Source organism: Danio aesculapii, chromosome 21 (genome assembly GCF_903798145.1).
Source record: "Danio aesculapii chromosome 21, fDanAes4.1, whole genome shotgun sequence".
Taxonomy (NCBI): domain Eukaryota; kingdom Metazoa; phylum Chordata; class Actinopteri; order Cypriniformes; family Danionidae; genus Danio; species Danio aesculapii.
The window spans coordinates 20,034,390-20,052,126 of NC_079455.1; the positions used below are offsets into that span (position 1 = coordinate 20,034,390).

Sequence of the window (17,737 nt, forward strand, 5' to 3'; positions counted from 1 at the left end):
TTTCTATACCGGTTCGCTGGTAAAACCAAGCTCAAGCTGGTCAAACCTCTGAAACTCGGCTGGTTGACCAACCAAAATCTTAAACCACCAGCTAAAAATCAGTCGACCAACTAAAAGTTTTTTTTTCTTATGAGGATTTTACTACAAAACACACCAAAACCATGATGAGTGTTATAGTTGATATGATACTCAAAAATTCGCCATGGTTTCGTTATACTACTAACCATAGAAAGACTGGTGAAAGAAATGGTAACTAATAATAAAACTCAAATAAAATGTTAAGCCTACTATTTCTTGGTTAGTAACAGAAACGATAACAAGCTCTTAAAGTATTGAAAAGAGAGCGATAACATATATTTTTAATTATATTAATGAAACTGAAAACATTCTTTAGTTTGAGATATGTCAAGGCCTACCTGTTTTTCATTTGAGATGTATCCAGCGTCCTCAAGTTTGGTTTGAAAAGGCCAATGACGTACAGACAGACCTACGTGGATTAAAAAAAAGTACTAATAATTCCTCAGAAATGTTACATGATAAATAAATCTATTTCACACCTCACGGTTTCTTTTAACAAAGCTAGACTGCCGTATTTTGACAGATAGGCCTACTCGTGGCATCACAACAAATAAAAAAACCAAACACGTGGTAACCACAAATTCTTCATAGTTTGCTACACAATATGGTATGTGTAGTAAAACTGAAGCTAGTCAGTGCTAACTTACTTTGAGTTTAGATTTAGTAAACAAAACCTCCATCAATTTGAAAGTTATAAGTTTCATAAATCCCATAATCTAGTATCATAGTGTGTGTGTGTGGCATTGTAAAGACTTGCAGGCTTGTATTCAATTGCGTAAACTTAATAAACGGTCTATTAATTGCAAAATTACCAGTAGACAACTGGAAGAGAGATTTCCAGCCGAAAAGGTGGCTTATTACTCCCTCTTTTGGCCGTAACCGTAACGTTTTTATACTGTCACAGACTTCGTTCACTTCGTACTTTAACCTCAGGAGAGAAACCACGGAAGCACTGGCTGTTCTGCGGATAAACTCAGCAAGTGTAAGATACATGCTCTGACAAATTAGATTTTCACGTTTTGCTGTTTTGTTTTTCGGCAGAAGTCAAACACACAGCACAAATAAAACACCTTTAATGCAGTTTATTTGTATATCAGTTTACAATTCACTGCACATGCGACATGACAATGTGTCTGAATCCATGGCACATTAAACATAGGCAGTTTGTGCTCTGATAAACATTTCCATCAAACACGGAAAAAAAAGTCATCCTTGTAGATTGCAGTGTCATGAAATCCATGCCAAAAACACAAGGTTATGTGGTGCAACTGGATGAAAAACACAAATACCAAATCAAACTGGCAGGGGTTTGTGGCATTCATTAAAACATGAACAATTGCCTTGTGAAGTCACTCGGTTTTAAGACAACTCAAGCTATTGTGCGATAACAGGAATGTCTTCTACTACTTAAACTAAGACTTAGCAATGCATGTAGTGTATTTACAAAACATACTGCTCCAAAATACATCTTAATGCATATATTTAGCTGAAAATATAGCATGCTGCAAAATCAGCTGTAACGTAATGAGGCATAACAATCTTTAAACAACCAACATCATAACACATCCCTTTATATACGAGCGCACAAATTCATTTCTCATCAACATTTCTGCAACAGTCTTTATATCCAAGAGCATCCCAAAAAAAAAGAGTGCAAAATGTATCCTGTGTAGTTCCATACATTGTGTTTTGAAACAAAGGACAAAAAAACAACTGTTTTTAAAGATCTGAAATGCTACTCAGATGGAAATGTGATCAAATGTTAACATGGCTCATAACCATAACACTAAGCCCAAGCATCAGTCGATTTAGGCACCGAAAAAGGCAGATAAACTAATAAATCTGCCTGTGGATCACTATATCAAAAACTGTCACAGATTTAACAGTCTCCAGCCAAAATGGATGAGTACAGCACATTTATAAACAGAGAGGCCATCAATCTACCTCCGTTCCTGAATTTGATAGAGCTGTTTTAGCTGATGCGCTCAACAAGCAGGTTATATGACCAGTCATACAGCAGAAAAAGAGAGAGCATGGGCAAAGAATCACTCAGCTCAATGAGTAGTGCAAGCTTTTCCAAAAGGCACTGGAGTGGACTAGAAAATATCAATCATCTATATAGTCAAGAAGCTTGAAGAAACAAAATCGATGAAGAACACAGTCCAACGTTCAAGACAGGCGAATACTTAAAATCAATTTCCATTCACAGATATTGCAGTGAAAAGCATAGTTCATCCAAAAAAATAATAATAATAAAGTATGTTGTTAATCTTAGCCCAGATTCGATTTTTCCAGTAGAACATTAAAAACATTTAGGGGAAACCTTGATTTAAAAAAAAAGTACAGGCACTTCTAAGAGTCAAAACAACTAAAAGTAGTGTTGTCACAATACTGGAATTCGATACCAATCGGTACTCGTATTTTAAAAACGTCCACCAACATTTGAGCTCTGTTGAGCACGTTCTTAAACAGCACTGATATTCCATTGTGTTCACGTGCTCAACAGAAATTACTGTGATTGGCTGTGAAGGTTATCAGTTCACCGAGCTCACCACTGTTTAGTGAGTGTAACCACGGATACAGGGACACTGGAGCATTTTAAAGCTGTGAAGATCAGCTGGACGAGCGATCCACTAATGAATCAACTGATCTTCACAGCTTTAAAACGCTCCAGTGTCCATGTATCTGTGGTTACAAGTTGAACTGGCGCTCTAGGCAAGTGACGATCACGCCGCCCTTAATCTGAAAGTGAAAACAAAAGTGACCAGTTTGCGAAGTGAAGACCTATGGGGGGGGTCATTGTGATTGTTGCGGACACCGCCCTCATTATTCTGTGGACTCTATGGACGCACCAGCCCTGATCACAGTCATTTCTGCTGAAAAGGCAAAATGCAGTTAATTGAACGTCTAGGCCAGGGGTGGCCAACCTCAGTCCTGGAGGGTCAGTGTCCTGCATATTTTAATTCCAACCCCAATTAAACACGCCTGAAGCAGCTAACCAAGATCTTTCCAAGTATACTAAACCTTCCAGGTAAATGTGTTGAAGGAAGTTGGAGCTAAACTATGCAGGACACCAGCCCTCCAGGACTAAGTTTGGACACCCCTGGTCTAGACTGTTAGACTGGCTGAAGGATAAAAAAAGTTGTAAATAATGTCCAGTTTCTTGCATAAAACCAAATTATAAGAACTCAGTTTATCACCATGAGCCACATGTTAATTTTGTTTAGCCTGAATGTTTTTTTAACTCTCAAAGTGCTGGTATAGCTGTATGTTTGCAATTTATGATTCCCCAAGTAATAACGTTCTACTGAAGAAATTAAAAAGTCAAGTCACCTACATCTTGTATGACTGGAGTGTGAGTAAATTAACAGCAAATTTACATTTCTGGGTGAACTATCCTCTCCAAATCTGTGTCGTGTTAAAGGCACCTAGTGTTAAAATGATCAATCATCCCATAGGAAAAGAGTAGAAGGTAAAATACATTCTAAACCGTAGTGTTTTTTTTCTGGTGGTGTTAAAACCTGCTAAAATCTTAAGGCACAGAAATATCCCTTAATGCAGAGCACGCATTTCTGACATGTTTTTGGCAGGTGATCAACAAACACAGTTTCATATGCTTGAAAGTGCCAAACTGTTTGTGATATTAGTAATACATGACGTTTGAGGTGTACACAAAACCAAAAACTGGCTGGTAGAGAAATATATTAATTTTCAAAAAGCACAGTATATGAGGTTGCTGCATTTTTGGTGTACATGCATGCTTCAGTGATAGCTGCAAACTGTTCCTCCAGACCCTGCCGCTCCTCCAACAGAGCCCGGATTGTTCTTTCACACTTCTTCGTAGAAGGCCATCTGAGCCATGTAGGCTGAGTTTCTCTGCAGGAGACAGAAACAGCAGAATAAGTACATTGTTGCAGTCTTATGAGGAATGTGAACTATTTCATGACAAGAATCTGAAAGGAAAGAAAAAGAAACTTTGTGGTTCAGCACAGGTCTTCCAACTACAAAAAAAACTGTTTTGTAATAATCTGCTACTGTTGATCAATTTAAAATATCTTCTTAAATGTCTGATTGATTTGGTTGCTTTAGATGAATTAGTTATTTTCACAGTTATTGCTGGAAATCAAAACAATGTTTTATTCTGCTATTATCACATGACTCTCTGGAATGTTTTTTCTGACTGGTTGGTTAGTCGCAACTTTCAGAGGGGAGTTATTTCATGATAACAATTGTTGTGAACCAATTTTGCATCGTTTGATATCTAATATGAAACATCGCTGATGGACGATGGCATCGTCGTCATAGGCGGAAGTGAATTAGTTATTTAGGAATAATAAATTAATTCATAACGAATTAATAATTTGTAGCCTACCGTTTCAACTAACTGACCCGCATTGTCTTAGTTTTACCCATAACCGAATCATTAATAAATAAAGATAAGTTACACACAAATGTCAAATCACTTTATCCGCAAGACTCTGGCATGAATAGGCAGAGTGATCTGTGTCATTTTAATGGCGTCGACAAACTTGGTTGGTAAAAAAGGTGCACAACCAACAGTATCTGAGGTTTTCCCTAATATTACTAAGTACAAGCATGAAAGCAAAAGATTGAAGCAGTGTACTGACCACCTGGACCCGCTGTCTCCAGCGCATGACAGTGTGTGTGTGGTCACGTGATGTGCGTTTTCAGCGGTAGTGTGGACGGAGGGCTGTTCAGAAATGCTAGGTGAAATGCCAGTGTGGATGTGGATCGATTTCGTTTAAAAATGCCATTTAAAAACCAAGACGTATTAGTGTAAACGAGGCCTAAGTGTGCATTTTTTGCTAGCGGATTTGGGTTGTTATGGGTTGTGTTGTTAGGAGTGCAGATGGCTCCTAAATAGCATAAAAATAAGAGAAACAGTGGATTATTTTATTTCAACAGTGTTTTTTTAAACTTTAACCCATTAAAAGAAACGGTGTATAACAGTGTCATAATAAATAAAAAGAATAAAATAAAAAATAAAAAAATCTCATTTTTTTTGTTTGTCACATGTAGTTAACCATTTATATGCCGTGGGTAAAGGATGTGTTTCAATCCGGCTACCACCTCAAGTATATTTCAAACCTGTGGGAAGCACGAAATCATTTTTTAATTCATGAATTAGCCTTTTTTTTTTAAATAATATGTAGGTGCAGTTTACAGAATAAGCACAATTTAATTCAAGGACTAGACTGATCCAATTCCATCTGTTCGAGTCAACAACTCACTGATTTAAATGATTCAGTCAGAGTCAGTTTCCAGTTCCAGATTCACAAATCTGTTTTAAAATGAACTCAAAAAAGGAATCTTTACAGCTTGAGTGCCCACAACAGATTTAAATATTTATTATTGATGTATTAAGACTTTTTAAATTAATGATAAGCAGTATGGCAGCCCTTTTCATAGAGTCTAAAAGCTGCTTTTTCACCACAGAAGTTTTGCACAGAAGTCAAATCAATATTTTCTTGTCCATGTATTAACTAATGCGGAAAAGCAGATGCAATAAGTAGGATAAAGTGAATGTTCTTACATTGCTGTGTGGGATATAAGGCGGTTCAGCATAACTCCTGAGGTTGTAAATGCCAGCCTGCTGCTGTTCTTCCAGCTTCAAGGATTCAATCTCTGACTTGAGCTCCTTTAGCTGGTCTTGAAGATGTTTGCTCTTCTCCATATACTCGAGCCTGACACAGACATACAGTATGTTAAGCTTTGATTCACAATAGATCTTCAAACAAAACCTGTTCAAGTTCATACCGTTCTCTCTCAATCTCCATTGAAAGTCTCTTCATATCCGAGTCTTTAAAGTCCATTTGGATGGGGTTGCCCATCTCTATTGCCATTTCTGGACTCTCTGGTCCAGCTGGTGGAGGAGGGTTGGAGTACGCTGCTATTAACTGAGCACAGATGACATGTTTTAAAATAATAATGAAGGCAATAAACAGAATACATCAGTCACAAATTATTGATTACAAATCATTACAGGATATGTGGTTTTGGTGATTTCTAGAAGTTTCTGCTTTGCCCTCCGTTCTGCATCTTTAGCTTCATTCAGATCTTGTTTCAGGTGGTCTGCCTCTTTTAGCCTGAAGGCCAAAAAAAACGGAACTTCTTTCATTAAAAAGAAGAATCATGGCACAGTATGGAGAAACATTTTAGTATTTTTTAAAAAGGACATTCAATTGTGTGTGTGTGTGTGTGTGTGCGTGTGTGTGTGTGTGTGTGCGTGCGTGTATGCGTGCGTGTGTTTAAACCTTTTGATGAGGATAACCGGGCGGCTTTAATATTCAACAATTATATAAATATTTCTGTTTACTTGAATAATTCATTGAAAATGTTTAAGCAATATCTAATTAAGAATGAAAATCTGAATTCTGTAAGCTATTGTTTTCATTAATTTTATTAATATTTAAAATAATGAGAGTATATTTGTAATTTAAAGATTATCTTTTCATTCCAAAGCCACAACCAGAATCTAAAAACTCCAGTGGCCTGTACCATGATGGTGGCAGAACAAACTCAGGATAATAGCATCAGTTTTGAGTGTGACAAAGCTAAACCAGTGCAATGAGGCTTTGTCTGTATCATGACACTGACCATCAACTTTCTCTGTTAACTCTGAGGTCATGAGCGAACATTAAATGGTTTAAACACATATAACTTAAAAGCATTTATACAGCAAGATGAAAAGAGCAGTCCATAAAAGAAGACAGCTAAAATAAAGAGCTTGCTTTATTACTGCAAATGAAGTTGCTTAGTTTTTAGTTAGCTATAGCTGATAGGCGTAAAGCAGACACTCAAAAACCTAAGCTCATGTGTAATAATTTTTAAAGCTTTATCTAAAGATTCAAAAATAACATGTTTGAATAACATTCAAAAACATGTTGCAAATGTTTTAAAAGTTTTAAAAACAATAATAAACCAAATCTATGCACAATAATCTGTCCAGGTCTGTGTCCTCAGCAGTAAATAGATGGAGAACATTTAAACAAATGTTACTGTAAGGAAAATATTTAAACCATTATTATAGAGTTAAAAATTACACTTTTAAATAAAATGTTTTAAGTTTTATTGAGATGATTGTTGGTGATCGTATGGGTTTTGGCCAGATTTGGTAGCAATACATGAACAACGGAAATTCAAGACCTGTTTAAAAAAGATTTAAGACCATCAACACACTATTTCAGTAAATTTAAGACTTTTAAATTTAAGGTCTAAATTTTGGATTTTGAGATTTAAAACTTTTTAAGACCCTGCAGAAATCCTGTTTACATGAATATAGAAAAATGAAGACATAAATGAAGACCTACACTATAATATTCCAGTTAATTTAAGACTTTTTAAGGCCTAAAATGTAGTTTTTGAAATTTAAGGCTTTTAAAGAGCCTGCAGAACCCCTGTTAAATGTGAATAAAAGTCATAATAAACTAAACCTTATAAATCAATGCGTCTCTTCAAAAGGCTTGGAATAAACTGCTTGATTTGTATTTTTGAACTTAGATTTATTTTGTTTTTGATTCATATGGACACATTTTATAAATGTCTTGACGCATCAGAGTTTTGAGTAAACAGGTTTTTAATGAAACAGAATTTTCTGTTCTCTCAGATATCTGTGTAAAAAAGATGAACAAAAATCATATGGGTTTGTGATGACATGAGGGTCAGTAAATGCTGACATAACTGCCATTTTTTGCATTTTTAACAAGATCATTACTGATGCAAATTTTTTTCTAGTGTTGATATCAATGGCCCACCTCCTCTCTGACTGCTCAACAAGCTTAACGGCCAGTTGTTCTGCTTCTCTCATCTTCTGCTCCATCAGCCTCTTCTCTTCTTTGGTTTTAAGAGCCGTGACCTCCAGCCTCTGCCTCTCCTGTTCAGCCTCTGCCGCTTTGTGGGCCAGCAGCTTGGCCTCCTCCTCAGCGATCTGGGCTTTCTCCGCCAGAAGGTCGGCTGTTTCCTCGGAGCGCAGCTGCAGAAAGGAAAAGCGATAAGAAAGACTTACAGTCACAAGCGCGGGGAGTTTCACAGCCTGACTGGAATTCTAATGGGAGCCCAGGACAATGGTTTAGACCTCAATACGTCTGCAGTTCATCTCAAATTTACGTCTGGATCACATACTTTTATACTTCAGGGCCTCTGAGGACATAAAACACAAGCTGGCGGGGGAAAGAAAGCAAACTATTTGGCATCGCTCAATTTCAAGCTTGGCAAAACCCTCACTAGAGCTTCATTGGCCATTCGAGCCTCGTCCTGCAGCTGAAACATACGCCGCTCCATCTCTTCTTTCGCTCGCTCCGCTTCCTCTCTCATCTGCTTCTCCCGTGCAAGAATCTGACGTTCAACCTAGACACAAACACAAACCATAAATCAAAGGCAGACATCAGACAAAAGAAAGTGCTAGATGAGACAAACATTTTAATATAAATCATAAAAATGACAGTCGTTTTTCTAATTACACTAATTGTTCTGTAAATCTGTAATGTTTATTTAGGCTCAATGCATTTTGTCACTAATACAATATATTCACAATCGGTTCTTGTTATTAAAAGCTCAGTTTGCATTAGCTTCTTAATAGCTTTGAGATAAAAACATTTGTTTCAGGACTCTTTATTACAAGTGTTCATTCTAAAAAATATTGTACTGCCTTTAACTAACACCTTAAACATGTATATTTTCATGTTTAAATGCATAATTGTTTACTATTTTTCAATTTATATATCAGCATAAACATTAAATTCATAAAGAGAACAATTCATAAGATGTGCAACACCACTCATTCATATGGTTAACAATTAAAAAATGGAAGCAAAATGACCTTTTTCCTGGCTTTCTCCTCTTTGGCCTGAGCCTTCATCTGCTGCACCTCTATTGAATCCACCTTCCTCCTCCTCATGAACAGGTCATGGTTCCCAATACACAGCTGTAAGATCTAAAATGAACAGTAAAAATCTGACATTAGCAACTATTTGGATACACTTTATTACACAAATACTTATAGAAGTAACTCACCAGTTTGTTAACTCTGAGCTGGGATGAGTAGAATTTAAAAACTTCCTTTTTCTTGTCCAGTGGTTTGATAGTAAACTGATAAGAGACATATACGGAATGTTTAAATATTTTGGTGACAGTTCTGTATAATTGTTTGCATATTTTTGGTTTAAAAAAAGAAGTTATCTTTCAACCTCTTTCTCGCTGTAGGAGATGTTTCGAATTCCACTCCAGGGGAAGGATTTGTTAGGGCTGAGCTTGTTGTTGGGGTTGTAGATGTGAAGACCCTGAGCATCAACTCCAAGAAGAAGCTCTGTGTCCCTCTTATTTTGCTGTGAAACATCAGAGTGGGACAGTTGGAATTGTACATTAGAGTGAGAAATTAACCATGTTGTGGACAAAAAAATGCTAGGAAGAAAAGAAAAAAAAGCACCACAAATGTCATAAAAGGGTAAAGGTAATTAAACAACATTGATTATCAAAATGTGAAAATTAAAGAAAATATTAAACAAATACAAATATAAAAATATATATATTACATTGGTCCCTCGCTATAACGCGGTTGACTTTTCGCAGATTTTTTCGTGCAATTTGACATGCTTTTTTCTGCAGTGCATTTTGTTCTGCGTCCTGATTAGTGCATTGTGTTCTGTGTGCTTACTGGCTGTAGACCATTGTCAATCAATCACCTGTGCCGTGTATCCTGTACAGTACAGAATGCGTTCAGCTTGCCAAATTTACATAAATCTTCGATAGCTAGTAGTGTGACTCTGAAGTTCTGTACTGTACTGTTGCAAGTCTTCTCTCCACAATGTCGATGAAACGTTCTGCGCCGTCAAAGGCACCTACAGTAGCACCCACAAGGCAGAGGAAGATGCTAACCATCGCACACGCTAAAGGAAGGTAGAAGTTATGCGGCTGTAGGGTGCCATTATGGAATAAATAAATGAAGATCAAATGGTTTTGATCTTTGGTTTCATTCTATAATACTGGACTTATTTTGCTATGAAGGTTTAAACTTTGAGAGTGTTTAAACAAGAGAGACAAATTTGAAAATGTTAATGCCTGTCTAAAAAAAAAAACAGTATAAAGTGTGTGGTGAGGGCTTTTAAAGCCTTAAAACATCTAGAATAATTGCAAAAAATAAAGCGGACTACTTCGCGGATTTTACCTATTGCGAGTTATTTTTAACTTCCACTAATAATGAGGGACCACTGTTTACATATAAATGTATCAAAATCCCAAATGTATTATGGACTCCACTATACTTTCATTTCATGTAAGGTTGTGTTCAATTGGAAAAATCTTTTACGGTCAATATGGAATCAAACTTGACAATTTTTTTATTGTATTATTCATTCATTTCTTCTCTGTTATGATAGTGTTGACTGACAGAAGGGCGGGATCAATCTGTCACTCACATGAGCTCCACCAATTACAATGCGCAACCATCCAATCATATTTACAGTGAAGTATTTAGGAGACTAAATGAATGTAAATGTGATTAGATGGTTGTAATCCCTAATACACTTTAATCTGGTTCTTTCATCTTTCATCGTTCATTCTTTGAAGCAGACATTGCGAGTATGTCTGCGGTCTGAAGGTATTATAAAAGTTGATGAGACTTTTTAGTGTCATTGCAAACATCCTTAATGAGAACAGAAACAGCCTCAAACCTGACAAGGTAAAGATGTCAGTTTTAATTAAGAGAAACTTACCACTGTGATGGCAGTAAGAGTGAGGAGTGCAGCTCCTAAAAGCACATTACTGGCTTTGCAAACACTGTGGCACTTTTATTTATTTTTTTGTTTACATGCCTGCCGGGTATTTTAAGTTGAGGTGCTATTTGTTTTTATATTAGATTTGTTTTATTTTTACTGTTCACTAAAAAGTCCAAAAGTGAAGAATTGATATTATTTATTACTCGATTGTTCAAGCTACCTCACAGAAGCGCTCTGTTTGTTAACAGAGTTGCCGAAGGTTAAAAGAAGGTGAATGAAATAAAAGTAAGGAACATCCTGGATCTGTTTCTTCACTTTTCTTTATTCTTTTTTTTATGCATTATAGAAGTATCGGATCAGGTTTCAGTATCGGTATATGCTCAAAATCAAATGACTTGGACTCCAGGGCAAAAAAACCTGATCGGGACATCCCTATTTATAACTATATGGAAAAATGGACTACTGAAAATTCCATTTCAAGCCAACTTTAAAAAAAATACTTACTGTAATCGAAAAGTAGCTAACTCCATACATGTCTAGATCCTGGGCTATTTTAAGATATTCCATCTCAGCCTCGTCCCTACAAACAAAGCTCAATTGTAGTTCATCTTTCATGGTAGTTTAGACACACACACAGCAGCAGGACGTGCACAGTTTTACCTTGTGATGTTTCTGTGTTCAGCATACCAAGCGGTTATCTTCTCCTCCCACATATCTGGTGTCATCTGATACTGCATCAACACCTGCACAATAAAGCACACAAATGACATAAACCATCCTAATGAATGCAAATGCTGGCTTATTTTCAAGTAGTGGAGTAGAGCCATTACTCACTCTTTTGGGCAAGAGTTCATCTTGAGCTAAGAAACCTGGCTTGTGAAAGTTTGGATCGTAGTCCCCGTACTGCAGAAAGAAAGTCATATTTAATAAAAACAATATCAATTATGTGTGTCCTTTCATTAAACACTAATACGGAGACTTACCTTGGCTTGAACAGCATATGATGCTAAAAGAACGGAGGCTTCTGGAGAACAAAATATCTCCTCATCTAGTATCTGCTTTTTGACCTTTGTAAAACACAGAAGGGGTTTTAATTTCAAGAATTTTGCCTGAAGAAAACAGGATTATTCATTCCCCCAAATGAGGTTTCTGTACAGCGGAAAAGACCATCATGGAGAGCAATCATGCCAAATTCACAAGAACAACTCCCACATACTTGTAAGAAGAAGAGGTGCTGAGTAATTTCCTGAACGAGCTCGTCCTCAACTTTTTCAGGGAAGAATTTAGCAAGAAAGTGAAATGTTATCGGCGAGTCCTTTGGAACCTCTTGATCCAGAACCTAGATGGATTTAAAAAGTCAACAAAATTGTGAGGGGTTTGCTATTTTATAGGAATAATTCAAACAAACAATAAAAATTGCCTTTTCATTTGCTCATCCTTAAGCTATTCATGATGTTCATTCATGATGCTTGGTGGTTTAAAAAATAAAAGTCAATAAATACTTTGTGAGTCAGAGAAGTATATGGAGGCAAAACAACATCAAAACAAATTGCTTCTGAAGTCACATCGAGGTCTTATGAAAATCAGTGGTCAAAATCAATGGCCAACACCACGACACAACACTGTTTTTCTGGGACCGTGGATTAACCTCTTAAGGCCCAATGTGTTTTTTTACATGGATTTTTTTATTTCTCTTTGCTATTTGTGCTTATTAGAACCTAATTAAAATAAAAACCTAAGTATCATCTTTTGATACGATGTACTTTTAGAGGAAAATGATGTCCATATATGTGGACTCATGGTCCGAATTTACATAAACACTTTCCCTAAAAATTTTTATGCATATTTAACATAGAATTTTTTTTTTACTTGCTGACACTATCAGAGAGTAAAAACAAAACTTTTCTCCCCCAATTTGGACAGTTAAAAATAGTGTTTGGGGCATTTCATATGCTGCAAAACAGTTGCTGGATGACACTGTATGTCTGTAACGAAATATAAACCTTTCAAATTATTTTAAATAGCCACTTTAAGAGCTAAAACGTGCTCAAGTCCTAGGAGGTTAGAGGTATTAATTTAGAAAATAACGTTCAGTTTTTTATACAGACCAACAATTTGCTTCACAAGATTTCAATATCACGGTTATTAATTTATTCTTCCCTATATTTCACTTTATTGCACTAATTGGTCTTGAATTGTACATATCCACTGCATGTATACATTTATAATTATTTTCATATCTATCTGCATACTACTGACTATTAATAGCAACCTGTACATATATTCATCTATTGTAAATCTCTGTTCATAGCTAATACAACCTGTATATAATGTTCATGGTACATCCATCTGTAAATATTACCCCTAGTTTTTCTATAATTGCACTTTATAACTTATATCCTGCACTTGCTGCTATTGCACTCCTGGTTAGACCTAAACTGCATTTCGTTGTCTTGTACTTGCAGATGTGTTATAACAATAAAGCTGAATCTAACCTAATCTTATCTGTTTGTTTTTTACTGTTTATTTGTGTTATATTAATCACTAAGGACCACAGTGTCAGCAGAAATTAAATTATATTCAATGTTACACTGCACTTAAAAAGTCAGCTACATTATGGATGACCTACAACGGTGAGTACATTAACAACACATTTGTATTTTGGGTACTTGTTCTTGCTCTAGGTTTTTATAGGTCACATAAATCTAAAAACCCATAGTTTGAATGGAGACCCAAGTGGGTTTTGTGCCTTGGACACAGGTTAGTTTAGTGGCCTCAGGTCTTGGTTAATTTAAAATTTTGCTTTTTGAAAATGCACCCAATAAGAAGGCCCATGCGGAATCGCCGTGTGCAAAAATCCATCATTGAGTCTATTTATTAACTTCTGTAAATGTGTGCAAATTTATATTTATTCAGTTTTTAAATTAATTTCAGTAATATTATTGACTAATATGAAAATGTTTATATGATTTATTTACAAATTAAGTTTGTAAAGTAGTATTTTCTGTCTTTTAGTAGACATATTATTTGAGAGACGTGCTTTGTTTACCAACTAAGTGGATCTAATTGGATTTGCATTGTTTACATTAAATAAAAGTTAAAAAGGTATTGCTTTTATTTCATACATAAAGTTTCTAGTTACGATACTCCCAAAACCAATTTGCATAAATCTGCAGATTTTTTTTTACAAAATTATGCGCAGAAACGTTAAGAAATGTCTGCAGATTCTGCTTGGCCCTACCAATAAGACATGAAAACTTGATGTGATCATCATAGCGGAGTGATAAGTGAATAAGCTTTAAGGATTTCAGCATGTACTTGAGCAATTAGTAGTTTTAAGAAATTTACAAACAAATGGAAGAAGCATTTGTAACCTCAAACAAAGAAATATGTCCTTATTGATAAAAGATAAAACCAGGAAACACCACTTGCTTCATTATGTAGTGTGTTAATGCAATGCGTTTTTTGTGTGTGTGTTTGTGTGCAGAAGCCACTGGTCACAATTGAAAGCTGGGCCCAGAAATAACTTGACTAAGGCAATAATTTAAAGTAAAAATAAGCAAATACATCAGTGAAAATAATGGAGCAGAGGCCATATCTGTCAGCAGGATTTTAACTTGATGACTGCAAGGCTTTAGGCAGTGCACACTTCAATATAGGGCTGCACGATATTGGAAAAATCTGACATTGTGATATTTTGTTTCTCTGTGATATTAATTGAAATATTAATAAAATTTCACGAGCTAGCTTGAATAGCTCCATTTGGAAATTAATCCTTAATTTAGATTGATTGGGTTAATTTTGTGAGGGAAAATAACACAATAGAGCAATCAAAAAAGTCAAATAAACAGTGCTTTTTGGTTTTCCGGAGAGTCAAAACAGTATTCAGTTACAGAAATTGAATAATGAAATCTAAAATAACACAGTATAGTCTACATTGTATTAATAATTCAGTAGAATTATTATTCTTTGAAGTCACAAATTTACTTTTTTGTGCCCAAATGTTTTAAACTCTCTTGAAATTCCTTTAAAACATGCAAATTATAAACGTTCACTCTGTTATGCTAATAATTTGCAATCATTCCACAAATTCTCATTTATTCTCAACTGTTGTGCTGATCAACTATAACCCCAACTCAACATTGCACATCCTGTGATGTGACTATTGTAGACAAACACATTTCGATATAAATGCTGAAATGCTATATTGTGCAGCCCTACTTCAATGCAGTTTACTTTTGGGTTAAAAAAATAAATGCCAATTGGTCTTATTTAATTGGGTTTGTCTTGGGTCAAGTTTTCCTTTTTAAAAAAAGAATTTCTGTATATTGGGTTTGGCGAGTAGTGATTTGGATTGGGAACAGATTTTAGGACCTGAGAAGACCTCTGGTTCACACTAAACTACAATTACATCTCACCCGTTTATCAGGCTTCAGCCAGGCATATGTGTCTTTCACTGTGTATCGAAGACCAAAAAACCATGTTTCCCTCAGGCCGATGGTCCTGCATACCAGGTCAAACAAATCTTTCCCTTTCCATTTGACCTAAAAGTTAAAGACAAACATTAATCTTTGTATGTCATTTTAGGACACAGAATCAGAAAGACACATGTATTATGTATTTTCTAAATTTACCTCACAACTGAACTCCATTTCAGCATCCATAGTGCTGACTTTGACTTTAAAAGTCTTTGGTTGCTTCTTTTTCAGACCCAAAATTGACATTATGTCTTTATATACACCTGAAAACATAAATAATTACATTAATACCTTAATATAGCAAAGTATATTTAGCATTTAACAAAGTTAAAGTTAACATTCATTTATTTTAATGTATATAAAAACTAAAAGTGCATCAAGATATAAATAAAACAATTTAGATGTTTTAAAAGTCTATCAGAGCTAAAATTAGTAAATTAATTCAACTTCTTCCTTCCTTTATTATGTATAATCATTATGATCATTTATCTCTGTACTACTGCTGCTTTCACAAGGCAGATGATGAATGGAGTCACACAGCCACAGGTAAGTCGCATACATGAGTCCTTTCCGTACAATGCTGAAGCTTAACAATGTCCACTCTCCTTAAAATAAACACATTATTAGTTTTCAGCATTCAGAAGAAAGATATAACCCAATCTGCCTTGTCATATCTAGCGAGAATGAAGAATACGACTTCAAATGCTTAACGCTACGATACATCCTGGCTTTAAACGTGACAGAAAGTAAGCTAGCGAATTTACTCCCTTCGCAGCGACACAGTATACGTTTAAACGATAAATATAACCCATTCAGAACACTATTAAAGATATGTGAATGAAACCAGCCAAATATTAGTCAGTTACCTTGATTAGGTTATGTGTTAAACCAGGCCCGATCCACGGCGAGGAGTTTCCAGGCTCTCCGCTAAACCACAACAATGCAAACCGGATTTCGTCCGTCCCCTACATGGAAATGGTTGTAAGCTTTTCCGAAAGTGTAGAAATCGTTTAAAGAGTGTCCATTTTGTTAATAAACTATAAACTGGACGATTGTGGAATATAAATATGATGTTATCTTGAGTAGAAAATGTTGGATAGGGAGTTAGCAGCACTTTGTTGTTGGTTCTCTTTGCCGCCCTCTTCCTGCTGGACGGAGAATAGCAGTTGAGGAATGTTATTTATGATGGCGTACACTACACGATGATTTATATCTCTAAATAAGATAAATGAACGTCATTTATTATGTAAGGGGCAATTGTTATCCTACATTTTGTTTAATTACAGTTAACTATAGTTTATTATAGTGGTTTATTTTGTAATATCATTATGTTGCAAGTATTGTATGTGTAACAGTTAACTAAATATATTCAATGACAATAATAATAATAACACAACAAATTTATTACTAATTTAGCCCTCTGATGTTATTAGTATTTGATTTATTATATTGGTTTATTTTATAATATCATTCTGTTATAAGTATTGGATGTATAACAGTTAACTAGATGTATTTAATGATATTAATAATAATAACACAACAAATTTACTACTAATTTAGCCCTCTGGTTTTATTGGTGTGGTTGTTATTTAATTGAATTTATTATTATAGTTTTTTATTTTAGTGAAATAAATGCACTATATTTTAGTTCAATAATGTTTTATTTTATATTTTGTATAAGTAAGGGTGTTTATCATGCTTTGTTATATTTATTAAAGCACTACTTATAATCAATTTATGACCTTCTTGAATACTTTTTGAGCATGGCCTGTAAAGAAAATTTCCAACTTCTAAACAGTAACTTACAAAATATTTATTTATTTATTTGTCAGATAAAACACTTTGGTACATTTTTGCTGAATTATAAATAAAATAAATCGGAATATAATAATATAGTATAGTTTATATTGTTAAATGAAATATATATATATTTTTAAATCATGATTTACTCTAATACTAAATAAAACAGTAAATTTTTTTTAAATATCTTTTACAAATATTTTGTTTGGGTGCAGTACCAAGTTTTTCCACTTGATGAAATGTCACATACTGAATAGCAATGGTCTCAAACTCAATTTCTGGAGGGCCACAGCTCTGGACAGTTTTGCTTTAACCCTAATCAAACCAAGCTGATCCAACTAATCAAGGTGTTCAAGACTACTAGAGACTATTAAGCAGCTGTGAGTTGGAGGTGGTCGGAGCTAAAATGTGCAGAGCTGTGGCCCTCCAGGAATTGGGTTTGAGACCATTGCTGTATAGTATCTGCACATGACTGCACATAATTATAAAAATGTCTGTAAAATGCTTGTAAATAATCTGTAAGAAATTGTCCTATAGATCATTTCAATCTGGCAATATCATTGGTCCATGAACAGTTCCTGCTTGTCTTAAAACATTTCAGAACTGTAACAAGAGGCGATTCAGTCATAACTAATGTTATTAAGGCTG

At 35.0% G+C, this 17,737-nt stretch overlaps 2 protein-coding genes across 2 annotated transcripts in view; one reads left to right on the plus strand and one right to left on the minus strand.

The window, feature by feature from the left end:
* Positions 1-1,145: 1,145 nt before the first annotated feature.
* nf2b (NF2, moesin-ezrin-radixin like (MERLIN) tumor suppressor b) lies at positions 1,146-16,429 on the minus strand. Its single transcript, XM_056445988.1, has 17 exons — positions 16,156-16,429; positions 15,446-15,552; positions 15,230-15,355; positions 12,028-12,150; positions 11,795-11,878; positions 11,646-11,714; positions 11,472-11,554; positions 11,316-11,391; positions 9,285-9,422; positions 9,112-9,186; positions 8,918-9,031; positions 8,323-8,445; positions 7,854-8,071; positions 6,083-6,185; positions 5,857-5,996; positions 5,633-5,783; positions 1,146-3,954 (listed from the first exon to the last, which is right to left on the minus strand). The coding sequence occupies exons 2-17, from the start codon at positions 15,533-15,535 to the stop codon at positions 3,907-3,909; spliced, it is 1,761 nt and encodes a 586-aa protein (XP_056301963.1). The 5' UTR covers positions 15,536-15,552; positions 16,156-16,429; the 3' UTR covers positions 1,146-3,906.
* The window catches only part of mettl27 (methyltransferase like 27), a 6,071-nt gene continuing 4,124 nt past the window's right edge, over positions 15,791-17,737 (plus strand). Inside the window, exon 1 of the mRNA XM_056445989.1 lies at positions 15,791-15,835. Within this exon, the coding sequence (XP_056301964.1) occupies positions 15,816-15,835 (20 nt within the window). The 5' untranslated portion in view covers positions 15,791-15,815. The remainder of the gene's footprint in view (positions 15,836-17,737) is intronic.

Excerpts from the sequence above, each read along its gene's own strand:
- nf2b (XM_056445988.1), bottom strand. The coding sequence starts at position 15,535 with ATGTCAATTTTGGGTCTGAAAAAGAAGCAACCAAAGACTTTTAAAGTC. Across the intron at positions 11,879-12,027 it reads AGCACCTCTTCTTCTTACAA|GTCAAAAAGCAGATACTAGA; the intron begins GTATGTGGGAGT and ends TGTTTTACAAAG. Across the intron at positions 11,715-11,794 it reads CATATGCTGTTCAAGCCAAG|TACGGGGACTACGATCCAAA; the intron begins GTAAGTCTCCGT and ends TTCTTTCTGCAG.